Source organism: Solanum stenotomum, chromosome 3 (assembly GCF_019186545.1).
Source record: "Solanum stenotomum isolate F172 chromosome 3, ASM1918654v1, whole genome shotgun sequence".
Classification (NCBI taxonomy): Eukaryota; Viridiplantae; Streptophyta; class Magnoliopsida; order Solanales; family Solanaceae; genus Solanum; species Solanum stenotomum.
The window spans coordinates 2,469,848-2,492,178 of NC_064284.1; the positions used below are offsets into that span (position 1 = coordinate 2,469,848).

General features: G+C 31.1%; 3 protein-coding genes across 3 annotated transcripts in view; all 3 read right to left on the bottom strand.

Annotated features, from left to right (window-relative positions):
- Positions 1-4: 4 nt before the first annotated feature.
- LOC125857722 (protein NRT1/ PTR FAMILY 1.1-like) overlaps positions 5-22,331 on the bottom strand; it is a gene marked incomplete at its 3' end in the record, with an annotated part of 27,889 nt that continues 5,562 nt past the window's right edge. The window contains exon 3 of the mRNA XM_049537337.1: positions 5-208. Within this exon, the coding sequence (XP_049393294.1) occupies positions 5-208 (204 nt within the window). The remainder of the gene's footprint in view (positions 209-22,331) is intronic.
- Positions 4,424-7,963, bottom strand: LOC125860792 (protein NRT1/ PTR FAMILY 1.2-like). Its single transcript, XM_049540812.1, has 3 exons — positions 7,653-7,963; positions 7,361-7,578; positions 4,424-6,279 (listed from the first exon to the last, which is right to left on the bottom strand). Exons 1-3 carry the CDS (start codon positions 7,786-7,788, stop codon positions 4,846-4,848), a joined length of 1,788 nt encoding a protein of 595 aa, XP_049396769.1. The 5' UTR covers positions 7,789-7,963; the 3' UTR covers positions 4,424-4,845.
- LOC125860790 (protein NRT1/ PTR FAMILY 1.2-like) lies at positions 11,388-16,538 on the bottom strand. The gene is made up of 3 exons (XM_049540810.1): positions 16,381-16,538; positions 16,091-16,308; positions 11,388-12,951 (listed from the first exon to the last, which is right to left on the bottom strand). The coding sequence occupies exons 1-3, from the start codon at positions 16,514-16,516 to the stop codon at positions 11,539-11,541; spliced, it is 1,767 nt and encodes a 588-aa protein (XP_049396767.1). The 5' UTR covers positions 16,517-16,538; the 3' UTR covers positions 11,388-11,538.

The following is a 22,331-nucleotide window of genomic DNA, read 5'->3' on the forward strand; positions in this document are numbered from 1 at the left end:
TATTATCTCCCTTGTCAAACTGGTTAGCACCAAAGGCTAATGAAGAGGATCTTATACCTCCAGCACCAATTGACATGAGCAGAAACGATAAAACTAAGAGCAAGTATTGTGATGTCGTTGTAGCTTTACAAGCCTCATGTCCTGATTGATTGCAAGGTGGAGGCCTTGCTTTCGGAATCATTGCTGTTAACCACAACACTACTGTTCCCTGCAACAAGAGGGCATTCAAGTGTAACTTAACTACAATCCTCTTTGTCTTATGGGGATTAAATGGCCAAAAACATTCCTTAATTATAATCCAAACTTAAAACTACATTCTCATATTATAACAATGAATAAATAACATCCTTGAACTATGTTATCCCAATTTTAATGTTTAGATAAAGTAAATATACTATTGTATGTAAATGAGATGCATAATTTGTTTTTTTAATAACAATACAGTTTTTTAATAACAATAACAATAACATTATCTTTATAATATTTATTAAGTTTGATTTCAAGTAAAAGCATAAATAGCTAAATAAAAATATAAACTTAATTATTTTCCATCACTTCCAATCCAACGATTTTGTTCCTATTTTACGCCAAAAATCACTCCCATATATCAACAATTACATCAATCACTCAATTTTTTAATTTTAAATCTATTCTCTCTCAAGTTCCTAAAGAGGTAGAACTATTTCTTCATCAAATTTTTTATTCTAGTTCTTCAGTTGTCATTTTTTTAAAAAAAAAAAAATTAACTTTTTCATTTACAATTTTCTGATACATATGAATCATGCTCTCTTTTTAGTATGGTACCTTGTATATTTTGATTTTGAAGATGAAAACTTGCATGAAAATAGATCTAATCAACTCATTATGATTCCGATGATGATGATTGGGTTGAAAATAGATCCAAAAGGTTGTAGGATCCAATAACAATGGCGAATCACAACATTTAGAAGACGAAGTCGAAGAAGTATGAAACTTCATCTTTTAAAGTTAATGTGGAAAAAACCCCCAAAAAATGGTAGAAGAGTTGCATCTGCTATGTGGTGTGTTATCTTTGAAGAAAATGATCTAGGATTAACAATCTTTGAAGAAAATGATCTATTGGTGGGCTCTGGTAAGGAATTCAAATCGAGATCCATGGTTGACGTCATTGTTAACAGTGAAAAACGGATATAAGAGTGAATGTTGAGAAGGAGAAGTCGAAACAGATCAGATTGTTGATTTTTTTTTCAATTTTTTCTTGTTCATCTTTTTCTATATATATGGGTTCAAATTTTTAATGTATAAAAAAAGTTGTTTTTGTTTCTTAAATAAATGTATAATGCTTTCGTTTCAACATTATGATACATTACAATTTCATCATGTACAATGTATCGTGTTCAAATTACCAAATTATCTTACGACTATAGTTTGGGATACATTAACTAGATTTTTATTGTATTAAGTTAATTTTGTTTCTTAATTAATGTATAATAATGCCTTTCTTCAACTCTACGATACATTACAATTTTATCTCACAATGTAGCATGCTCAAATATTAGTTTTGATATATAACCTTAATTAGTTTTGATACTTGATACAAAACTTCTACCAAATGCATCATTTATCATGTATCTAGGTGTGACTATGTATCTTCTACCTTATTCAAATTTAGAAAGATGTGTATCCGTACACACTACCAAATCATATGCGTGATACATAAATCTTACTATTTTCATAGCTAAATATATGTGGTAAAAAAATTTGTATTTGCAAATTTGAATCCGTCGATACTGTCTTTTTCTATTTTATATAGACATCTAATAAAGTGATTAACAAATTGATACATAACAACGTGTCATAACTACATAATAGCGATCGTGGCACACAACAATGCATCTAATACTTATTAACTTATATATATGATATATTAAAGTGCCATAGAAGTATGTATCAAATGCATAAATGGTGATGCAAACATGTTATTATCACAAGTTTGTTTAGTTTGAGGCAAAATGTGAAGATCTTGCAGCTATGTATCTGATACAATAAATATGAAGCACATTGATACATATATTAAATCTGTCCAATTGATATTAAAAAGAAACATAAGCGTAATTTATGAGATTTAATTTAATTTTAGATTTATTTCTTGTTTTAGCGCAACAGATTGAAGGGCAACAATTATGTATCCAGACAACCAATTATGTATTCGGACAGTCAATTATGTATCCGAATGACTGATATTTTAGGGGATTTTTGTAAAATAGAAAAGAGTAGGGATAGAATGTAATTTAAGTCTTACACTATGAGATTTATGTAAGTTATACTAAAAAAAATTCATATATTAAAAGAAGGGAAAATTACTTATATACACACATTTACTTACCTTAATATCCATTTATCCCTACCCTTTTTAAAAATTTCAAAAATCCCTTAATTCCCCCAATTCATAAAATCTTCCGGATACATAAATATTTCACTCCTATTTTCAGCCTCCACCCACGTTTCCCACTCCCCATTTCACTCCTCCATTTTATCCCTAAATTCTCTCCATTTCTTTAGCAGTTACAAATTTCAAATTCATTTTGATTTTCAGAAGGTGTCTCTCTCAAGTTTATCAATTAATCTATTTTTGAATTTCAAATCTTTTCTATTTTCAATTAATGATTTCAAATTATTCAAGAGGTAGATTTCTTTCCACCACTTCAATTTTCGATTTCTTTTATTATTATTTTTTAATTTTTTCATCTTAAAAAATAAAAATAAAATTACCTCCGCCCCTGCCCTCATTGAAATCTTATTGAACCTTTGCAATTTTAGTTAATCATATTGTCGTTGAAAATTTTTCTTGAAAAATATTTATTTTCTTTTAATGTTTCTACTATTGAAAAACGTCCAAAAAAAAAGAAGAAAAAAGTTGGATCTGCCATAGCACGGCCATCACTATCAAAGATACAGATTTTTAATGTATCTCGTTTATTTTGAGTTGATTTTTAATGTATCTCGTTTATTTTGAGTTTTAAATTAGTCTTTGTTAGTGTTTTCATTGATCTGATACATCACTGCTACAATAACATTTGTTTTATGCAATGTATAATGTTCATATTTAAGGTATTGATACATAACTCTAATATTGTTGAATCTTTGATTAATGTTTATCATGTTCAATATAAATGTACTTGATACATAAACTTTGTGTTATTTATCACACACCCAAAAAAGAAGCTATTTTGAAACAATTACATGTATAATGTATTTTTTTTTAATTTTAAAATATAGTATTTCTCAAACAAAATAAGATACATAAATAATGATGTATCATACACTAATTTTTTAGTTATGATACGTAAATTCAAATTTATACTAAATGTATCTGATACATAACAATTACCAAACAATAATGTATCGATCTCAAACTTAAAATCGTATGGGCAACACTTTCTTATTTAATGTATCCAGTAGAAATACAACATTTATCAATTTAAATTGAAAGTATCTTCATGATCTCAATAATTCTCATTCTCTGTGTTTTTGTATGCGATCGCCCAATCAAAATGGAATTATTAATTTTTCATGTGCGTGATTCGGCTTTGTTGAGATTGAGAATTGGTAGCAATTTGAATTTTGTTAACTCGCTGTGTGGAATTCAAGCAATCTCGTATGGCATTTAGCTTATCTATAACGAAGATTTTGCTCTTGGCGATTGAATTTTGTGCTAATAGTATCGTATTTTCTTATTATTTTATTCGGGTGGGGCAAGGAGAAAGGAACATCGCCTTTTTGTTTCTATTTTTATTTTGTATGATATTGCTCTAACATGAGCTTTAAATGGAACACCATAGTCTGACGATTCATATAGCCGACACCAACTTTTGGTAGCATTTAAGCTTAGTTGTTGATGTAGGGTGAAGGTGGGGGGGTGCTAAAGACTTGTAATCCTTTATGGAATAACTAATTCTGACTGTTAAATGAATCAGAAACAATGAAGGAAATAGAATGAATTTTCAAATTCTATTGTGTAGTTTATTAGGCTTCTTTGCTCTTTGTATTAGGTTAGACATTTTCCATTTGTGTTCTTATTCTTATTAATCTCTTAATGGAGGTTGATGGATATTTGCATCTATGACAACTACTCTGTATTCTTGGAGTACCATCTGTTCTGTTTGCTGAATATCTCACACAGCATACTCTGTTGGACCAGGATGCTACACACTCTCCTATTCCGTTGTCCTTAAAAAAGTTAGAGCTAGCTGATAGGTATGTTCATTGATACTTCTTTCACTACCAATCGATATTCTGAATATCATCTGCCTATACAGTATCATTGTTATCAAAGAGATTATGCAAACTTTTCAGTAGGCATATTCTTGCCTCATTCCCCTTTTGAATCTTTCTTAACGAGAATAGTTATTTCCATGACTTCTTTCTGCTTCCATTCCAGGGATAAGGAATTTATGCGCTTACTCTGTTGATATTGATTAACTATAACTTGGGACAGAAATTATTGTTTTGTGATTTGGTTCTTATGCAAGATAAATGTAATACTTGAGTACCAAGATATGCCTGCTAAACTAATATTTGTCGTTCAACTTATGTAACAGATACCTACTCGCCTGTCTGTGTGGGACTCGCTGCCTCGAAATGCTATGGGGAAGGTGAGTTGTTCCAAACCTTGCTCACCTCCAAACCATAAACAGGCATCAAAACAATAAGTGAAGACCACACATCTTTTTCATAAGCTTTATAGCTTCATAAATATATATTAGTATCTCAATTTATAATTTGACTGTGGTAAACTAGCATAATTTGGCGCATTTCACCGAGTTTACCTGAGTTTTGTCAGTTGAGTTTGCCTGAGTCATTCTGCTATGGAAGATCATCATCATCATCATCACTAAGCTCCATCATTCTCTTAGTGATGTCAACATCGGCAGAAGGTCCATATTGCCAGCAACAAGCCACAAAATAAAGCAGATTAAAAGCTGTCAATACAGCAAGAAGCCAGTAGTAATACTCATACTGTCCCTTGTTGATATTGCTTGAAACCCAACTTTCTGTTCCTTCTCCTTTGGTGTACTTATCCACAGCACTCAAAATCACACTTGCTAAAAGACTTGCCACTGCCATTCCCAGTCCTAAAAGAGCAGATGCAATACTTGACATACTCTTTGGGAGCTCCGAATAATAGAACTCTGTGGAGCCGATCGCGCTGAATGCCTCTGCGATCCCATTTAAACTGTTTGGTATAACGAGCCACAATGCTGACATCTCCACCAACCCATGTGAGTTGTTCAAGAGCCCTTCATTGATTGCTCTTCTTCGTCGAACGTGTTCCACAATACCAGAGACTACCATGGATATGCAAGAGACGAATATGCCAATTCCCATTCTGACTATAGGTTTTAGACGAACTGGTCTTCCTTTGATCTTCGATGCCAATGGAAGCATCACTCTGTCATAGAGAAAAACCCAAATTGTTAACGCAATCATCATTAACATCCCAAATGACCCTGCTGGAATTTGGAATCCTTTAGTTAGATGCCTATTCATGGATTGAGCTTGTAGTAGAGGGAATGAACTTTGGCTCAAGTTTATTGATATCATGATCCCCGTCGACCACAATGGCACGACTCTAATGAGAGCTTTTAGCTCCTCAACTTGCTCCACTGTGCAAAGTTTCCATGGATTGGCTGCACCTCCATTTAGCTTAACATCTTCAGGGCTTTTAATGATGCAAGCTTTGTTCAAGAATCTCAATTTATCCGTTGGCACTTGAGGTCCTGAACCATTCTTGTGATGGTAATCAGAGTTCTGATTGGGGTAACGGAGTTTCCTATTCTTGCAGGCAACGACAAGTACTTGTATAAAGCTGGCAAACACGTTTGAGCGAACCTTTGGCTTGATATAAAACGGAGAAGCAAGGAAGAAAAACAGCGCGGATAAGAACATGAGGATTGCAGGAACTCCAAAACCTATTTTCCACCCCAGTCTGTCTTGAAGGTAAACGATACCTGTCAGGGCAATCAGAACAGAGACTATGGATGAAGTATAATACCAGGCAAAGAAGCTCTCCAACACTGTATGTTTGTTGGGATTACTACCTCCCTTGTCAAACTGATTAGCACCAAAGGCTAAAGAACACGGTCTTATACCTCCAGCACCAATTGACATGAGCAGAAACGAGAAAACCAAGAGCATGTATTGTGATGTCGTTGTAGATTTACAAGCCTGTCCTGATTGATTGCAAGGCGGAGGCCTTGCTTTCGGAATCATCGCTGTTAACCATAGCACTACTGTTCCCTGCAACAAGAGGGCATTGAAGTGTTAAAAGTAGGTAAGTTAACTACAATCCTCTTGTTTTATGGGAATAACACATATACTGTATAGTTAACAGGTCCAACTGAACCTATTTTTCGGGTGCACACTCGCAAATAATCACTAAAATTACGACAAATATTTACCATCGCGCAAGCTTCCGTAGTTGATTTTACAGTGACCTATAGATCATACAGATCACACAGACAAGAAATTGGTGACCTCGACCCGAACGAGAAGAAGATCGAAAACTATAAAGAGTAAATTTTAGGTTTAGCAAAAACATAAAAATCATATTTGTATGTTATAGCTATAGTTTGTATAATTGCGCTCCATAGCAAACTTTATGTTTGTTATGGGGCATCATATTGTATAACTCGCTGGCAGGAGCTTCAGGTTTGTATAATTTCGCTAGAAAGTCTCTCGTTTGTATAAAAGCGCGGCAATTGTATATGTATATCGGTTTAGATAATTGTATATATGTAACTACTATAAAGCGAAAAAGAGAGAAAGATAAAAGAGAATTGGGCGGGGAAAAACTTGTATTTGTATAATTATAAGTGTATAGGACGAAAATATATGTATTTGTATTTGTATATACAATTTTCTCTCGCTTTATACAAATACAAACACAATTTATATATTTGTGTTTGTATAAAGTGAGAGAGGCAAGTGAGAGTGGCGAGCGAGATTCCCTAGGGGAGAGAGGCGAACGAAAAGAGATGTATATATACAGTTTTCTCTCACTTTATACAAACACAAACACATTTTATACATTTGTGTTTGTATATAAAGCTAGAGAGGCGAGGGAGCCAGCGAGAAACGAGAGTGGCGAGCACACATTTTATACATTTGTGTTTGTATATAAAGTGAGAGAGGCGAGGGAGCCAGGGAGAAACGAGAGTGGCAAGCGAGAATTTCAGGGAGAGAGAGAGGCGAAATGGCAACAGTTTGCTACGGATTACAATTAAATCAAACAAATTTAATAGTTTATTATTTTATACAATTTTTCCAACTATAAAACACTAATTAGCAACATATTAGTTTTAAGTTAAAAGTTATATACCAGGAAACTGAAGATGGAACCAAGGCCAATAGTAAGGAATCGACCTAGATATGAATCAGCAACAACAGCTCCAACAATAGGCAAAAAATTGGTAGCAGCTGACCAGAAAAACAGAAGATTTTGAGTTGTAGTAATGTCCATCCTGTATTCTCTCATCAAATAAAATGTCATATTTGGTAAAAGCCCATAGCTCGCCACATTCTCCAGTGCCTCATTTGCTGAAATGATTCAAAATAAACTTAATTATAAAACAAACACAAAAATCCCCAAAATATTTGAAGTAGTCTAGTACCTATGATAAAAGGCATGGTAATTAGTCCACCCTTTTTTCTACTTTTAATTGGAATCAGAGAAAAAGTTTGCCTCTCTGAATCCTCCATTTTAGATCCTCGGTTTAGAGGAAGAAACTCTGCCATTTCTTGCTCCATCTCCTCACTTACTAGAGGTTATTAATCAGAGGAATTGGGGATGAATGGAGAAGTAAAACAATGAAAAACACAAAGTCAAAATGGGAAAAAAGACGAAAAAATCGATGACTGCTGAATGTACAGACACAGAATAATGATGGGGAAGTAGATGCAGCTGCTGATTAGCAAATGCAAGAAAGAAACATGACTCATCCTCACATATTTCTATATCTCTTCCCATTTTATATATATATATATTCTAATTTGTGCCATTGACCACAATAGACAGGCTGCGGAAAAGAGGATTTTGCTTGTGATTCTGATTTCCACGTGAAAGGTTTTCTTCTTCTTTTTTTTTTTTTTTTTTAGATCTTTTCCTCATTTATATTCGTATTGAAATCTGACTTTTTAATTTGTAATACTATCGACACAAAATTTAAACTTAAGATCTCCAGTTAAAAATCAACACATCCTTTGATGGTTATTTTGTGTGAAAGGTTGCATTTCTTTTTCTCGTTGCTGGTTTCAGTGGTGGAGCCAGAATTATCAGTAAGGGGGTTCAAAAACTGAAGAAATAGACACACGAAGTAGCCGAAGGGGGTTCAACATCTACTATATATACCTAAAAAATTATTTTAACCATATAAAAATAATATAATTTTCCGTCAAAGGGGTTCAGATGAACCCCCTAATGATAATGTGGCTCCGCCATTGGCTGGTTCCACTATTTATCTTTCCACACCTTCTCAACTTATAATAAAATGTTTTTATTTATTTCGAAACTTCGTAAAAGAAAAGAAAAAATATGAGGTTTTTAAAAAGTTAATGAAGTCTTTTCAAAGGTTATTATGATTTATTTGATCTACTCATAAGTTATCAGCTTGATTGCAATCTTTTGTTTGAGTTACTTGTAAACTTTAAAAAACTGATTTAAGAAGCTACTTGCTTGAGTGCAAATTCTTCAGAAAATTGTAGAAGTCTTAAATAAAAATTCACGATACAATCCTTCTGGCCAGAATTTGTTCAGAATGGTAAAATAATATATTTTATACTATGTTATTTTACTTTTTTGAACATTTTTACTTTTTTAACTTTAATACATTTTAATTTTAAAAAAAAACAGTTTATTTTAAAATAAAAAAAATATTATAGACTTTTAAAATTTCTGGCCATTTAGCATTACCGATGTTTATAATACTCTCTCCCTTTTTATCATAAATTTTGTGTGCGAAAGTACTCTTTCATTTTTTTAATATGTTAAACAAAAAAAAGGGGGATCTTAAATTGCATAATTTGCCACATCCTCCAGCGCCTCATTTGCTGAAACAATTCAAAAATAAACTTACTTAATTACAAATCAAAAAAAAAAATCTCCAAAATATTTGAACTACTCCAATATTACTTTTAACGTAATTTTCAAATAAGATATGTTACTGTATCAATTTATGAAAATTTGAGAGTCAACCAAAGTTTCAATAAACTTTCTAAAATATTTTAAATCATTAATTATTCTGATTTATAATACATTTTACATAATTTTCAAATTTTAAATAATATATGTGAAATTTCAAAAGTTAGTCAAATTTTCAATCAATATGTAAAGTTATTAATTATTACTTTTAATTTATAGTACTATTTATTACTCCCTTCATTTCAAAATAAATACTTAAATTGTTGAGGCAATGCACGATCATTAAGAAAAAATTTTAGGACATAAATTGAACACTATTTCCCACTTTTGCTTTTTAGTTATTTTCAAACTATTTTTTGAAAATAAAAGTAAAATCATAAATGCGAGCAATTTACTAAAGCATATTAATTAGGACTTTTCTAAACCCACGTTGCCATTAATAAAAATAAAAAAGGGAAAATTATGCGGTTAAGCAAATTTATACTACTTAATTACTCATCATAGCTATAATTTGCTATAATTACCACTCGCGACTAACATTATACATTAATTACGTGGGCTGACTTCGAGTTTGTATAATTAGTCACGTTTGTATATGTATAATTCGCCAGAATATACAAATACATATATATAATATACAATTATCTAACCGATATACATATACAATTCACCTCTCCCCATTCTCCTCCCTCTCCCAATCTCACTTGTCATATATACATTTGTATATGTATAATATACAATTATCTAACCGATATACATATACAATTCACCTCTCCCACTCTTTGCCCTCTCTCGCTTACCTCTCTTTTCTCTCTCCCAATCTCGCTCGCCTCTCTCCTCCTCTCCTAATCTTGCTTGCCATATATACAAATACATATGTATAATATACAATTATCTAATTCGATATACATATACAATTCACCTCTCTCCCACTATTTGCCCTCTCTCGCTCGCCTCTCTCCTCCCTATAATATGTAGCTACGAATTATAATTATCAAACTACAGCTATGAGAAGTAATTAGACTATTTTTGAGTGGCTATATGTGAAAGTTTCTCAATAAAAAATAATAATTGTTCACATTTTTAGCTTAGATAGCTTGTTGAAAACATGAACTTGTTTAAGTTACTCAACCACTTTGGCTTCAATTGATTTTCTTCTCCTATAAACCCTAGCTTTCGGATTTTCTCTTCTGGTAAGTGAATATTGTTCTGTTCTTCATCGAACATCGTCAATTTATATTATTCTCATTCTCTGTGTTTTTATATGCTATCGCCCAATCAAAATGGAATTATTAATTTTTCATGTGCGCCATTCGGCGTTGTTGAAATTGAGAAATGGTTGCAATTTGAATTTTGTCAACTCGCTGTGTGGAATTCAAAGCAATCTCGTATGACATTTAGCTTATCAATAACGAAGTTTTTTGCTCTTGGCAATTGAGTTTTGTGTTTATAGTATTATTTTTATGGGGAATATTGCCTTTTTGTTTCTATGTGCCAGTAGAAATGTAGGAACTTCTAGTTTTATTTTGTATGATATTGCTCTACCATGAGTTTTAAAATGGAACAACATAGTCTGAGGATTCATATAGCCGACACCAACTTTGGTAGCATTAAAGCTTAGTTGTTGTTGTAGGGTGGGGGTGGGGGGGTGCTAAAGACTTGCAATCCTTGAATAACTAATTCTGCCTTTTAAATGAATCAGAAACACAGAAAGGGAAATAAAAGGCATTTTCAAATTCTAATGCGTACTTTATTAGGCTTCATTGCTCTTTGTATTAGGTTAGATATTTTCCATTTGCATTCTTGTTCTTATTAATCTCTTAATGGAGGTTGATCGATATTTGCATCTATGACAACTATTCTGCATTCTTGGAGTACAATCTTTTCTGTTTGCTGAATATCTCACACAGCGTACTCTGTTGGACCAGGATTCCCTTGGATGTTACACACTCTCCTATTCTGTTGTCCTTATAAAAGTTAGAGCTACCTGATAGATGTGTTCATTGATACTTCTTTCAATACCAATCGATTTTCTGACTATCATCTGCCAATAGAATATCGTCGTTTACAAGAGATTATGGAAACTTTTCAGAAGGCAAGTTCTTGCTTCATTCTCCTTTTGAATCTTTTCATGTGAATAAATGGATGCAAGTTATCAGTATTAGAAGTTGAAGCAGGAGGTTGTTGTTTATCCATCTATAATATAAACTGCTCTCTGAAATTCCCATCGCATTAGACTTTTTTCCTCGGAATTATCTTATTGAAAGAAAAAAAAATTCTCACTGCCAACATTTGATTTTGAATAAACATATTTCTGTTCCACAGAATCTGCCTATGGTGAACGAATTAGGCAAAACTCATCAATCATCATCATCACTAAGCTCCATCATTTTCTTCGTGATGTCAACGTCAACAGAGGGTCCATATTGGGAGCAACAAGCCACAAAATAAATCAGATTGAAAGCTGTCAATACAGCAAGAAGCCAGTAGTAATACTCATAGTGTCCCATGTTGATATTGCTTGAAACCCAACTTTCTGTCCCTTCTCCTTTGGTGTACTTGTCCACAGCACTCAAAATCACACTTGCTAAAAGACTTGCCACTGCCATTCCCAGTCCTAAAAGAGCAGATGCAATACTTGACATACTCCTTGGGAGCTCCGAATAATAGAACTCTGTGGAGCCGATCGAGCTGAATGCCTCTGCTATCCCGTTTAAACAGTTTGGTATTATGAGCCACAATGCTGACATCTCCACCAAACCCTGCGAGTTGTTCATGAGCCCTTGATTGATTGCTTTTATTCTTCGAACATATTCGATAATACCAGAGACTACCATGGACATGCAAGAGACAAATATGCCAATTCCCATTCTGACTATAGGTTTTAGATGAACTGGTCTTCCTTTGATCTTCGATGCCAATGGAAGCATCACTTGGTCATAGAGAAAAACCCAAAGTGTTAAAGCAATCATCAAAAACATCCCAAATGATCCTGCTGGAATTTCGAACCCTTTAGTTAGATGTCTATCCATGGATTGAGCTTGTAGTAAAGGGAATGAACTTTGGCTCATGTTTATTGATATAATGATCCCCGTCGAACACAATGGCATTACTCTAATGAAGGCTTTTAGCTCCTCAACTTGCTCCACTGTGCAAAGGTTCCATGGATTGGCTGCAACTCCATTTGGCTTAACATCTTCAGGTCTTTTAATGATGCAAGCTTTGTTTAAGAATCTCAATTTCTCCGTAGGTCCCGAATCATTCTTGTGATGGTAAGTAGAGTTATGACTGGGGTAACGGAGTTTCCTATTCTTGCAGGCAACGACAATTACTTGTATAAAGCTGGCAAACACGTTTGAGCGAACCTTTGGCTTGATATAAAATGGAGAGGCAAGGTAGAAAAACAGAGCGGATAAGAACATGAGGATGGCAGGAACTCCAAAACCTATTTTCCACCCCAGTCTGTCTTGTAGGTAAACGATGCCCGTCAGGGCAATCAGAACAGAAGCTATGGATGAAGTATAATACCAGGTAAAGAAGCTCTCCAACATTCTATGCTTGTTGGGATTATTATCTCCCTTGTCTAACTGGTTAGCACCAAAGGCTAAAGAAGACGATCTTATACCTCCAGCACCAATTGACATGAGCAAAAACGAGAAAACCAAGATCATGTATTGTGATGTCGTTGTAGATTTACAAGCCTGTCCTGATTGATTGCAAGGCGGAGGCCTTGCTTTCGGAATCATTGCTGTTAACCACAACACTACTGTTCCCTGCAACAAGAGGGCATTCAAGTGTTAAAATTAGGTAAGTTAACTACAATCCTCTTGTCTTATGGGAATAGCCACATATACTGTTTAGTTAACAGGACCAACTGAACCTATTTTTCGGGTGCACACTCGCAAAAAAACACTAAAATTACAACAAATATTTACCATCGCATTGATTTTACAGTGACCTATAAATCATACAGGTGGTTTAATTAGTTTTTATCTTAGAAATAAATATTTGTAGCAGCAATTAGGATAATAAGGACAGTACTATTTTTCAAAACTTAATACTACATTGGATCCTCTGAGTTGTAATAACATAGTGCAGCAGTTTCTTAATTCCGTTGGTGACCATTACTTCTCCTCCATTCATTCTCCATTATCTCATTCTATTATCTCATTCTGTATTCCTTCATTATACCTTATAATATATGTAATTTCTATGTTATTTATCTTCATTATTTACTACCCATTATCTTCCTATTTATTACTAGGAAGACTCCCTCAACTATAAATAGTGATGTCTTCATTTGTTTTGTACATAAAAAAAATATAGAGTATATAAAAGTTAGTCAAAAAGATAGTTCTTATTAGTTGAAGGGAGTGTTATTTTTGTGGAACTTTGGACTCAATTTTTGTCCAAAGTTTGTTGAGTTATACTTTGTGATAAGGTTGTTGTATTCTAAAGGGGATAAGTCAAGAAGGATTACTGTTGGACCGGTGAAAAACATTTGTTGCAGTAGACTTGATTTTCTTTAAAGAAAACGAGATATTCGCACCTCAGTCATAAAAGATTTTTATTTCTTCATTTTATTTTCAATTGTAATTTGTAATCTTGTAATTTTCACCAACACTTTATCTTTATATATGTTCTTCAATTGCAATTTCTTAAAATCGACATCTTAATTTTAGTAAAAATAATAATAAAATTAACGAATAAACTTTAATACTTTATTAAAAATAATAATTTCTTTTTGAAAGTTTTTCTGTATTTTGTGTTTGAAAATTAACCGACGAAATTGTGTTGGTTTTCTTTCTCAAAGAATCATCGACAGCCCCACAAAATATGTCGAGTTTTAATATTTTTTTAGTAATGTTATTAGAAATGAACACGAGTCTCTTTTTTTACTCGTATTGATAGTATGATTTTTTTTCCGAATTGAGTTATATCAAAAAGTAACAGCGAGTATTAGCGTTAAATTCAAATAGCCTAGATGATAAGAAAAAATAAAAAGAAAATCATAAAACTTTCGTCGATTTATTTTCACGCAAAAATATTGAGAAAATCTAGAAAAAAATATATTATTATTTCAAAGAAATCTATGTTTGTTAGTTAATCTAATTTATTTATTTTTTGAAAATTAGCAGACGCACGTCAATTTTTAAAATAAGAAATTTCAAATGATGAACATAAATAAAAATTAGTATTTAGTGTTTAAATTATACATAAAAAAAATACAATTTATGGGTTAAAATGAAACAACGTTAAGTTGGAGTATCAAAATGAAAAATGAGGGCATATTTGAGAGGTTGTGTATGTGTTTGGCCTTTAATTTAATACGAAGTTTAATAAAAAGACTATTAACTCATAATATAAAATTATAAATATATCAAATGTATTAAAATATTTTAAATCTTGTAGTCCTAAACGCATGAAAAAAAAGTGTTAAAAGAGGAAAGATTTATGGTTTTAAAAACAAACAAAAAAAAGGAAAAATAGGTCAAATAAATTGAAATAAAAGAAGTAAATTGAGAATCCAATTATCATGAATACTTGAAGTTGTACTTTTCAGTGTGTCAAAAAGACACCAAAATTATTCTTTTTTCAGTTTATTACCTAAACTATCACTTATTAATTTGAAAAAACACATCTCAATGGTGTGTGTAATACACTTTCTCTTTCATTTGCAAAAATCTCGTCACATGGCACTCTACATGAATAAAATATTTCATATTGACAAAAATTAAATTAACTAATAATATTAGTTAAAACCTAAAGATTAAAGTATTACTATTCAAAAAAAAATTATTTTGAAAAAAAAAAATTCAAGATATTTTTCTCACCCCACTCCATCATCTCCCCCCCCCCCACCCCCACAATCCCCCGGCCTTTAATTTTTATAAAATATTTTTAAAAAAATTCAGACCTCACCCCCTCCCTCACTCCTTTCCAAAAAAAATTGATATTATTTTTCCAAAAACATTAAATAAAATCTAGCCCACCCCGTCTAACCCTCCACTCCTAATTTGTTTTTTTAATATTTTTTTTGTTTTGTGTTAGTTGTGTATATATATTTTTAAGAAAAATATTTTTTTCTACTTGCATAACGAATATAACCAAACTAAAATTTTTATTTTAAAAAAGGTCTTGCGGCAAGTAACAAAACACTTTTTAAAAAAATATGTATATATTTAATACAAAACGAGAAAAAAATTTGAAATCAGACGATTATGTGGGGTAGAGTAGATTTTTTTTTAAAACAAAATTAAAATAATATCTAAATTGTTATTTGAAGGGAGGGGAGGAGATGAAGTAAGAATTTTTATAAAAACTTTCATAAAAGATTTTATTTTAAAAAAAAAAACCTGAAAATTTGGAATGAGGGAGTACGGTGAGAGGAAGGGATGGAATGGGAAAGAAAAATATTTTACATTTTATTTTATAATTTTTTTAAGAAATTGTAATATTTATATTTTTAACTTTAATTAATACTAATAATTTACTAAGTTTTGTCAAGGTAGAATATTTTGTCCATGTGGAGTGTGATGTGATAATTTTTTTAAATAAACAAGAGAGTGTATTACTTCATCATGATAGGAGTGGAATAAAATAGAGAAGTGTGTTTCTCAAACTAATAAATGATAGTTTAGATATTAAAGTCACGCTCTCAATAGTTTATGTATAAAACTCACACTTTCAATGGTTTATATATGAAACTCACACTCTCAATAATTTATGTATGAAACTCAAAAAAATAAGATAGTTTAAATATGTTTTTGGTCTTTATCTCTTCGGTAAGTCATTAGCTTAAAATTCTAGCTCGCATCTTTTAATCACCGTTAGGGGAAAGCTTACCATTGACCCAAACGAAGAAGAAGAAGAGGAAGATGAAATGGGAATGTATAAGTTTTAGTTATATACCAGGAAGCTGAAGATGGAACCAAGGCCAATAGTAAGGAATCGACCTAAATATGAATCAGCAACAACAGCTCCAACAATAGGCAAAAAATTAGTAGCAGCTGACCAGAAAAACAGAAGATTTTGAGTTGTAGTAACGTCCATCCTGTAATCTCTCATCAAATAAAATGTCATATTTGGTAAAAGCCCATAGCTCGCCACACTCTCCAGTGCCTCATTTGCTGTAACAATTCAAAAATAAACTTAACATAATTACAAAACAAATCCCCAAAATATTTGAACTAGTTCAGTACCTATGATAAAAGGCATGGTAATTAATCCACCCTTTTTTCTACTTTTAATTACAATCGGAGAAGAATTTGAACAAGTTTGCTTCTCTGAATCTTCTGTTTGGGATAATGGAAGATACTCTGCCATCTCTTCCTTCATCTTCTCACTTACTGGAGATTAGTAATCAGAGGAATTGAGGTTAAAGGAGAAATAAAATGGAAAAAAATATGATGGAAAAATTAAAATCTGTTGGTTCTACAGACACAGAATAATGATGGGGAAGTGGATGCACCTGCTTTTTACGGAAAAATTACAAAAATCTCACATTTTAATTTACTTATTACCATTATTCCCTATAAGTTTTACAAATTTCAAAAATTCCTCATTTTCGCGCATCAGATTAGTGTATCTTACGCATCACATTAATGTATCAGCGCTTATATTATTCTATCTCGCGCATCAAATTAATATATCAATGCTTATATTATTGTATCTCGCGCATCAGATTAGTGTATCATGTATAAAATGTACATCAACGATTAATGTATCTCGCGCATCTGATTAATGTATCAGCGTTTATATTATTGTATCTGTTTGAGGGATTTCTGTAATTATAAACTTTTAAGAAATAAATTGTAATTTTGCCTTAAAAGTATATAATTTCTGTAATTTGCCCTTTTATCAAATGCAAAAAAAAGGCACCTGTCAATATATATTACTCTTATTAGGGATCGTTTGCCGTGAAAGTTTAAATAATAATGTCACTTAATTTATTGTTTGGTTGGTAAATCTAGGATAAGTTATTTCGAGATTAATAATTAGTATCGGGATAAGTTATTATATTAGATTAGATATATTGGCATGATTTTGAAATATTTTAAGTGGTTATTGTAATTTATAGTATTTTTAAATAACTTATGTTATTGTTTCAATTTATGTAACACATGAAAATTTAAAAGTGGTTTTAATATATTTTTAAAAATATTTTAAATTATTAATTATTATAATGCATTTTACGTAATTTCAAATAATTAATGTTATCCATGTTTCCTTATTTAAATGACATAGGTAATAATTCTAAAGTTAACTAAATTTTCAATCAATATTTAAAGTTATTAATAATGTATTGTACTTATTTAGTGTCCGTTTGGATTGACTTATTTTAGGTGCTTTTAAGTCAAAATAGTTTTTAAGCAATTTTAAAGTGTTTAGGTAAAGTTAAAGCTAAAATAACTAAAATAAGCCAAAAGTCATAAGCTTATAGCTTTTGACTTATAAGTCAAAAATCAAAAGTCAATCCAAACAAGCCCAGGTGTAATTGAAATTTAATTAGTTAGGACTTTTTCTCAACCCCACGTGGCCATTAATGAAAAGAAAAACAATATGGATCTACAATTTAGACATCACGAAAACTTCTATTGGCCCACAAATTTAATAAATTCCCAAAATAATATGGAGCTTCTCTCATGTCCTCTTTAAGGTATATACTGTATACATATAAGAAATAAGAAAATATAATTTCTTCTTATATATAATAAATATAATATAGAAGCAAGCAAAGCAATAATATATAAGAAATAAGAAAGTAAAATTATTCTAATTTGTGCCATTGACCAAAATAAACAGACTGAGGAAAGAGGATTAGTTTATGATTCAGTTTGAAAGGCTTTTTCCTTTTTTTTCTAATTTGTACTCATTTATTCATATCAAAGCTTGATTAATTTAAATTTATGTTAGGTAGACGTTTAATTTAAAAAGAAAAAAACCTTATTCGGTATTAAAAGTTGCTTTTCTTTTCCTGGCTGGTCCCCACCATCTACTCTCCCACACGTCTCAACTTAAAATCTATATATATATTTTTCCTGGCTGGTCCCCACCATCTACCCTCCCACATGTTCTCAACTTAAAATCATTATAATATATAGAAGAAACACAGACTAGGTGATGTGACACCTCTCTATTACCTCCATTTACATTTATCTTTTTTCTCCTTTTTGACTTTTTTTCTTATTTAAATTTATTATTTTATTGTAAAAGCAAATTACTTAATTTATTACAAATAAATATTTCATTACTCCTAATTAGTGAACATTTATGTAATGACCCGAAAAGTCATTTTTATAATTACAAATAAATATTTCCCTATATAATACTGTAACAATAAATGGATGAAGACTAAGGGTCAAGATGAAAGTGGATAAATAAATAGAATAGACCATTTATATATGATGTGATATAGGGCTGTTCAAAATCGATAACTTGAACAAAAAAAAAAAGTTATTGGTTTATCATATTGGGTTATTGATTTAGCGGTTTTGATAACGATTTTGATTTTATTTTTTATCAAGTTATCAATTTTTAACGGTTTGAGGTTTTTTCTTAACATGTTAACCGATAATCCGATAGTAAATTAAATAATTATATTTATACTATTTTGTATATAAAGTCCTTGACTTAGAGGGTCATTTCCTACTTTTATTTTTTGTTGTCTCAAACACTTGGTTATTCTACAATGTGAAAATGTTTGTTTTTTAGCAAGATGTAACTTTTGAACTCATGTGCATGGTTCATTTGGTTTGTCACCTTGTTTCTAAGTGATTTTCAATGGGTTTTTTTGTGTCAAATCTTAACGGTTAAATCGATAATGATAAAAAAACGAATAAACCAATATCTTAATGGTTCGATAACGGTTTAGTATCTCTACAAACCGATAACCAATAAGTCAAATCGATAAACTTCAAAATCGAACCGAACCAACCGATACGCAGCCCTAATGTGATATATTGTAGTTTTTGATTATCTAAATTGTATGTTTAAAATATCGAATTAATGTAATCTAATTTGATTTTTAAAATTAGTCAAATTAACTTTCGAAAAACATAACATGATAATAAAAAGTGGATAGAAAAGTAATATTTAATCTAGAAAGAATAAATTCTCTTTAAGACCTTTACGTTATATTAGGTGACTTATTTCGGTTCCATTGTTATTGAATTATTAAGATATCAATTATTTGATCATAATCAATTTGATTATTGATTTAACCATTAAAATATTATAATTTTTTTAATTATGGTAAAACACATAGAAACAAGTAACAAACCAAATAAATCATGAACATGAGGTTACAAATTACATCTCATTCAAAACAAATATTGTAATCTTGTAGAATAGCTAAGAGTTTGAGACAGTCATAAATAAAAGTATGAAATTAAATCCTAACTTTATTTACGCAAATTATATAAATATAATTTATCAATTTACTATCGAGTTATTGATTGGCTTGTCAAAAACGGATAACCTGATATTAAAAAAATTAAATTTAGTATCAAAACCGCTAAAGCAATAACTCGTTAACAATTTTTCCTATAATTATTACTCTATAATTTTCAGTAGAGTAGTAGAGTATTTATTATAATTGAAAGCAAACTATTTAGGACCTTTTCTCAACCCCGCGTGGCCATTAATAAAAAGAAAAAAAAAGTACAATAAATAGTTGTCTAAACAGTTGACTTAAAAAATGATTTTGTTTGAAAGTATTTTTTTTCTTTTTTCTATCTTGGGGTTTATATTTGAAAAAAGAGTCTGATTAATTTATGGTCACATACCGCTTCATTCATAAGAAAGCGTTCCTTATTAAATATTTTTTTATACCTAAAATTTTAACTCGGTACATTTAATTAACCGAGAAAGTCTCTCTCGTATTTAACATCCAGCAGGGCTTATCCTGCTCATCCACTCCATTAGGCGGTTTTATGCAGGAAATAATATGATCTATCAGTTCCATTGGAAAAAATTCTTTCAAGATAGCTACTTCCCATTCACCATTCGTAGCATAATTCTCTCATAATTGTCGTCCCATTCAAAATTATCCCCTGTGATAGTGTATAAATCACTTAATCCTGTCCAATTATCATGCCATACTAAAGATGATCCCTTCCTTGCCTGCCATAAAATTTGATGTGTTCTATTAAATCTTTCTTGTATCGTTCTCTTTTGGACATTGTGTTTATTATATTAAAAGAGAATATAGTCAAATTATTCTTTTATTTATGATATTTTCTTAAAATGTGTGCAAAATTAATTGTGGACAAATATTTTTCAAACAAGACAAGTACTAATTTATTTTCCTTGCTGCTGGTCCCACAATCTCCTTCTCACAAGGTCTCAACTTATAATAAAAAGATTTTTTATTTTTTAATAAAAGGGTCCAAAATGGATTCAAGAGTTTATTGGAACAAATTAAAAAAAGGCAATAAAACAAATATTGATGGGTTTAGAGTGTCATCCGCTCATTGCGTATTGGTTGATTCGGTTCGATTTTGAAGTATATTGGTTTGATTTATTGGTTATCAGTTTGTAGAGATGTTAAACCGTTATAGAACCATTAAAATATTGACTTATCGGTTATTGGTTTAACCGTTAAGATTTGACACAAAAATAAATTAATGAAAATCACTTAGAAACAAGGTGACAAATCGAATGAATCATGTACATGAGTTCAAAAGTTGCATCTTGCTAAAAAACAAACACTTTTACATTGTAGAATAACCAAGATTTTGAGATAGACAAAAATAAAAGTAGGAAACTAAACTGTAAGTCAAGGACTTTATATACAAAATGATATAAATATAATTATTTAATTTACTATCGGGGGATATCGGCTAATCNAATGGTATAAATATAATTATTTAATTTACTATCAGGGGCTATCGGCTAATCCGTTAAGAAAAAAACTCAAACCGTTAAGAATCGATAACCCGATAACAAAATAAATCAAAACCGTTATCTAAACCGCTAAACCAATAACCCATTACTAATAAGCCAATAACTTTTTTTCGGTTCGGATTATAATAGCCCTACTCACGAGTATATATATTTAAAAAATTAAATAAGTAAATGCTAAAATTTAACAATTAAAGATTAAAAAAATAAAAATTAATTTTTTTCCTTACTCTACTCTAACTCATCCACTACCCAATAACCCAACTCCACCACCCACCCCAGCCCTCTAGTACTTTTAATGATCGGTTTTTTTAAAACCTCTGTTCTCAAAAGATAATGACTAGTATATTAAAACTTGATTAAACTTTTGTCATATTATTTGGTAGTGTGATAAAATAAAGCATAAAACTATTGCCTGCAAGTGCATCTCTCCAGAATTGGGGAAAATAACAAAATGCCTATTTGAGATTCATCCCTTCACGAATAACGAGGTATTTTGGTTAAGGCGACTTTTTAACAATTCAACATAAATGGTTATCAATTTATTGTTACGCGATTTATCGATTATCAATTTATCAATTATTTGATCATAAATCAGTATGAATTAGTTTTTTTATATTTTTGATTCTTCAGATAAATAAATTAAATAAGCATACTACTCAAATCATGGTGAATATTTTGGTGGCTGAAAAGAACGAATTAGGGAAAGTGGACTATAGAATATACCATACTAGTAGTAGCTAAAAATGTAATAGCAATTCTGTATAAATACTAGTACTGTGTATCAACAATGTAATAAGAGAGTAGCCTAGCAGGAATTCGAGTCAGCTGTAGATTTATTCTTCTTAGGCAAATCATCTTCATTGTCATCGTCGGCCTCGTCGTCGCTAGGTTCCATCATTCTCATAGTGATGTCAACATCAACAGAAGGTCCATAATGCCAGCAACAAACCACAAAACAAAGCAGATTAAAACCTGTCATTAGAGCAAGAAGCCAGTAGTAATACTCATAGTGTCCCTTGTTGATATTGCTTGAAATCCAACTTTCTTTCCCTTCTCCTTTGGTGTACTTATCCACAGCACTCAAAACCACACTTGCTAAAAGATTTGCAACTGCCATTCCCAGTCCTAAAAGAGCTGATGCAATACTTGACATACTCTTTGGGAGCTCTGAATAATAGAACTCTGTGGCGCCAATCGCATTCAATGCCTCTGCTATACCGTTTAAACTGTTTGGTATAATGAGCCA